Source organism: Phaseolus vulgaris, chromosome 1 (genome assembly GCF_000499845.2).
Source record: "Phaseolus vulgaris cultivar G19833 chromosome 1, P. vulgaris v2.0, whole genome shotgun sequence".
In the NCBI taxonomy this organism is placed as follows: Eukaryota; Viridiplantae; Streptophyta; class Magnoliopsida; order Fabales; family Fabaceae; genus Phaseolus; species Phaseolus vulgaris.
This window is the reverse complement of record NC_023759.2, coordinates 30791261-30796769: the sequence shown is the minus strand read 5'-3', so window position 1 is coordinate 30796769 and position 5509 is coordinate 30791261. Positions and strand designations below refer to the sequence as shown.

General features: G+C 33.3%; 1 protein-coding gene across 2 annotated transcripts; it reads left to right on the top strand.

Annotated features, from left to right (window-relative positions):
- Positions 1-1380: 1380 nt before the first annotated feature.
- LOC137813909 (G2/mitotic-specific cyclin S13-7-like) lies at positions 1381-4445 on the top strand. 2 transcript variants are annotated; one of them, XM_068616375.1, is made up of 9 exons: positions 1381-1836; positions 2153-2291; positions 2362-2437; positions 2510-2746; positions 2852-2977; positions 3067-3318; positions 3422-3574; positions 3748-3926; positions 4034-4445. In XM_068616375.1, exons 1-9 carry the CDS (start codon positions 1800-1802, stop codon positions 4185-4187), a joined length of 1353 nt encoding a protein of 450 aa, XP_068472476.1. In that variant the 5' UTR covers positions 1381-1799; the 3' UTR covers positions 4188-4445. The 2 variants fall into 2 exon arrangements, with proteins under 2 accessions (XP_068472476.1, XP_068472477.1); XM_068616376.1 differs by having other exon boundaries at positions 1649-1836; positions 2516-2746; positions 4034-4325.
- The last annotated feature ends 1064 nt before the right edge of the window (positions 4446-5509 follow it).

Below are 5509 nucleotides of genomic sequence, written 5' to 3'. Positions count from 1 at the left end.
TTATTTTGTAGAAACCTCGTCGGAAACCAAGTCTGAAAAGGAAGCATGAGGTTCTGATTGACAATCCTATAGCTTCCTTAGCTGTAGTTGCTAAACAGATTGGACGAGACCCTCTGGAAGTTCCATGGGATGATACGTTTTTTGAAACAAAGACTGAGCTGCCATTGTACATATACATGTCAGATTTGTTAGAATTTGTAGTTGGGGATCAGGAGCTCAATATAAATATAATTCAATTTTTTATGATGTAAGTATCTTTACCTATATTACAATTTAATTTATGTTAAATTAGCATTCATTATGCTTTAACTAATTACTTGTAGGTTTTTTAATGGTGTCTCTATCACTGAGGAGAAGGAAAATGTGTATGGATTCTTAGATCCCACATATACTAATCCCACTGGAGCAAAGGCAAATGAGACTCAATCATAAATCACTAACACCCTGGAAAAAGAGGGAAAACAAATTTATTTATGCCCTTATATTAATGAGTAGTTTAATTATATGTCGTCAATTATTACTATTTCATGTTTTAAATATTTACCAACTCTTTTCATGGATGATATAAGGGTCATTGACAGTTACTTGTTTTATCAATGGTTGATAAGACTGTTGTGTGGTTATGTTCCCTACACAAGAAGATATCCCCAAGTCTTAAGAATATCATTGATAGGTAAGTACATTATAAACTTAACTCTGTATGTTACTAATTAATCATCTACTAACGAGGTTTTTTGTATTAACCAGTTCATGGCGTGGATATAACATTCTAAAAGGTCGATCCAATTCAAATTTTCAAATTTTCAAATTGATAAGACTAAAGGTTTGTAATTTTTTTTCTTTCTCTTTTCATTATTTATCAATATACTAACTTTTACTTTTTATTGAATTATAGTGTAATAAACAACAAAGAAGCCATGAGTGTGGTTATTACGTTATGCAATGGATGATTACCATTGTAAGAGTAGGCCTTAAAAGTGATTGGCAAGAGGTAACATGATATGTTAAATTATTTTTATAATTCTTGAACATATATGTATCTTAAAACTAATTTATGTCAACCATATTTTGAAACGCACTAGTAAAGAACTATACGACAATAATTACACACACTAGTAAAGAATTTCATTAAACCTCGTTAATTTATACTTCTAAAGTATCTAAGTTTTCTCTTGGAAAATTTGATTTCCCAGAGAGTGAAACTTTGAGGTATCACATAATATAAATAAAGACACTAAAAACTCTCATACTTTCATAACTAATTTAATGGTTTAATGTTTTGTTAAATAAAATAATGGTTTTATATGTGCATTTTCTGTGACTCTTGCCCATGGTTTTCACTTTTCTATCACAAGTGAAGTTTACATTTTGTTCATCCCCCTCCAAACACGTGTGATCACTCACGTATGCATTTGAACGTTATGCCTTTGTATTTCACTTTCTCAGCATTAATATCCTCTAATGTATCTCATGCTTTGATTCACGCAAAGTTGGAATTTCCTTTCAACCCCATATTATTTTTTTTCCTTTGAAATTCATTACCCCTTTTCTCCTCATTTCCCATTAATTACTATTGATTGTTTTTAAATATCCAACGGCTATATATGTTACTCTCCACAGTCATATGAATGCAAAATTAAACCTTCAGGAGTGGTTAAAAAAATTGACCGTTGAGGGCAAAGTGTCCCCTCTCATCTCATCCTCATTCTCATTCTCACTGATCATAGAGAGAGGGGCAAATTTTCTACCCAAGGAGATCATACTTTGTCTCAATTCAAGACAAGAAAAGAGTTTTTCATATGGCATCAAGAATCACCGTTAAACAACAGGGCACAGGTATTTTTGTATTGTCTTTTTTGAATCATTGCATGTATACTATACTCTTTGATCTTACGATGATGCTGCCTTGTTTGTTTCTTTGAGTGACTATCATTTCTTGTTCTTGTCAAAATAAGATTGACTGAATCTTTCTTGTCTTATTCCTCTGGGCTCTTGGGGTTTCAGGGTTGGTTTATTTCCTGTTGGATGAAAACACGAAAGGGTCTCTCTTTTTGTTCTTGGAATTATCTTAGGTGTTGCATGTGAATCTGTGTGTTTAGATGCAAAGATATATAAGTTTTTTTGAATGAGTGGGTTCTTTTGCAATTCATAGACGAAGCAGTAGTGGAGGGAGGGAAACAGCAGAAGAAGAAAGGTGTAGCGAATGGAAGGAACCGCAAGGCATTAGGTGATATTGGGAATTTGGCCAATGTAGGAGAAGTTGAAGTCAAGCCTAATCGCCCCATCACAAGGTGATTTTTTTCTTCTCTCTCTCTTCTCTCTTACTCACTATTAAGGTGACATTGTTATTGATTCTTGTAGGAGTTTTGGAGCTCTGCTACTTGCCAACGCACAAGCAGAAGCAGCAGCAGCTGCTGATAAGAATAAGAAAAACAAGGTGAAGTACTCTTTATATTACTTGTTTAATTATCCTATACGGTCATGACTAAGTTTTGTTTTGGAATTGCAGAAACAGGTTTCTGCCAATGTGGCTGGACCTCCACCTGTTTCTAATGCAGTTGCAGTGACCAAAAGAGTGGTCCATAAACGGTGTCAGAAGAAAGTCGCTGTAAAACCAAAACCTAAGAAGGCCATTGACAAGGAAGCTATCCCAGATGAGGAGATCCAGAAAGAAAAGAAAAGGGAAGGAGATGACAACTCCAAGAAAACACACGCTTTTACTTCAGTGCTCACAGCTCGAAGCAAGGTAGGTTCAGAAAATGAACATAAAATAAGAACCTTGCTATATGTACAAGAAGGCCACTATACCTCTTTTTTTTTTTTACAAGAAGCTTTTGTGAAACTATAACAGGCAGCGTGCGGCATAACTAACAAACCGAAGGAGCAGATTATTGACATTGATGCTGGTGATGTCGACAATGAGCTTGCTGCTGTGGAGTATATTGATGACCTTTACAGGTTCTATAAGCTTTTTGAGGTAACAAACGTGATTTCCTTGATCCATTTTGCATGCTCTGTTTGATGTGTGATCATTCTAATATGTAAACGTGCATTTGATACATGAAGAATGAGAACCGCCCTCATGACTACATAGACTCACAACCTGAGATAAAGGAGAGGTCGAGAGCTATATTAGTTAATTGGCTGATAGATGTCAACACCAAATTTTACCTTTCACTTGAGACCCTTTACTTGACAATCAATATAATTGATCGGTTCCTGTCAGTTAAGAGTATTCCAAGTTGTAGGGAACTGCAATTGGTTGGCATCAGTGCCATGCTGATGGCATCCAAGTATGAAGAAATCTGGCCCCCTCAGGTATATGTTTGTATGTGTGTGTACGTATACATTTGTTACTACATTTTGATGTATTGACCTTTTCCATAAATGTAAAGGGAATAACATTTTTCTTCAACTGCAGGTTGAGGATTTTGTCTGCCTTACAACTTACACTCATGAACAGATACTGGTCATGGAGAAAACAATACTAGGTAATCTGGAATGGACTTTGACAGTCCCAACATCTCTTGTTTTTCTGATTCGTTTTATCAAGGCAACAGTCCCAGATCAGGAGGTGAGTGAGTGTGTGTGTGTGTCTGGCCTTTTAAATTTATCAAATCTCTTAAATTGATTCTTTCTTTAGAGTTTAGGATTTAGAATCCAAGGCGAACTTATCTTTTTTTAAATCTCTTAAATTATTGAATTTCTATCTTGTTTGAATTTCTTTCTCAATGTCTGAATTTTTAGTTGGAAAACATGGCTCATTTTCTGTCTGAGTTGGGATTGGTGCACTATGCCACCGTAATGTATTGCCCATCAATGGTTGCTGCCTCAGCAGTCTTTGCAGCTAGATGCACTCTGAATAAGATTCCCCTTTGGAACGAGACACTTGAGCTGCACACGGGTTATTCACTAGAACAACTTATGTATGTGAACATAAATTGGACATGCCAATTTTGTTTGGATTGTGTTATTCATCATGATCATTGTTTCTTTAATTTTAATTATATTTAGCTTTGTTGGTTGCAAACAGGGAATGTGCTAGATTATTGGTGAGTTTCCACTCCATGGTTGGGAATGAAGAGCTGAAGGTAGTGTACAGAAAGTATTCTGATCCTCAGAAAGGAGCTGTTGCTATGCTCCCACCAGCTAAAAATCTTCTGCCTGAAGGTTTTGTCCCTCAATAGAGTTAATGAAAAGCAGGCAAAAAAATCCCTTGGTTTTTTTCATAAGCACAATTTAACAAAACTGATTTTATAGCAATTTTGCACAATCCAATTCCTTCATCGCCTTATGAAAAGTTCACTAAGTGCAACCAGGTGCCATTTGACAGTTTCTTTGTTAAAAAAACTTAACTGCTAACTGTTATTGCTAATAGAACAGGCTTCAGCCAACATAATGTTAAAACAACATCTTTTGAAATTGCATAGTGTGCTTTCTATGTCAATGAGTAGTGCAATTGTTCACTGTAAAAAATATGCCGTGAAAACGTATTGCAATCGTATATCTCTCTGCCAAGCCAACACAATATTTGTTTAACTTGCATGAGTGCTTTTACCAACATGCTGGTAAGACTTTTTCAGATTGCTATAACGTATTTAGTAACGAGAAATCATTTTAAGTAATTTATATTTCATTTAATTCTAATCTCTTTGATTTAAAAATTGAAATAATGCCTTGTTTGACTTTTTGCTCTACTATTCCATATTAAAGTTTTCTGGCCACGACAACCCAATCAAATTAATGAGGGAGAAACAAAAAATAAATCTAAATAACTGTGCACGCTTGTTTAACATTGAGTCCATCACTTAATTATTGGGTGAATATATAACTTTGCGGGGTGCAAACTTTAAAAAAACCGTATATTTCCTTATAATTTTATAAAATTGGGGATGCATCTGCCCAGGTCAGGGTATTGTGATAACTTTCTAGAGAATAAAACAGGTTAAAATAGTATTTTAATTAAGAGAGGTTAATTCGCAACTATTTAAAACATATATTTTCCTTTGCGAATACTTTTCAAAAAAAAATTAACAAATTACAATCTTTTATTTCCAACAAATAATTTTTTTTTCTTAAATTGTTTATTTATGCTTTATATATATATATATAGAATACTTTTCAAAAAAAATTGACAAATTACAAATTTTTATTTCCAACAAATAAAGTTGATTTTATTATATATTGTGTTTGGCAAAACTAGTTGATAAACTCGTTTATAGGTATAAATTTCTAACTAGGAAATTTATAACTAATAAATTGTTAACTTATAAGTTATGAGCCAATAAAAGTGTTTATCAGCCTTAAAAGTGTTAGAAACTAACTTATAAATTAGTTAGTAAATATAAAATAACTGAAGAGAACATAATGTATAGATCAAGTTAAATTTGTGAAAGATCAAAAGTGTTTAAATGTATGTATATTTTATTTATTAGTTAAGTTAAAAAGTTTATAAATAGAAAACAAATATTTTTTTTAACTTTATTTCTTAAAAATTATCATCTCTCTA

Bases quoted from the DNA above. Each gene is read 5' to 3' on its own strand.
- LOC137813909 (XM_068616375.1), top strand. From the start codon at position 1,800: ATGGCATCAAGAATCACCGTTAAACAACAGGGCACAG. The intron at 1,837-2,152 runs GTATTTTTGTAT...TGCAATTCATAG, and splicing joins CGTTAAACAACAGGGCACAG to ACGAAGCAGTAGTGGAGGGA. The intron at 2,747-2,851 runs GTAGGTTCAGAA...AAACTATAACAG, and splicing joins TGCTCACAGCTCGAAGCAAG to GCAGCGTGCGGCATAACTAA.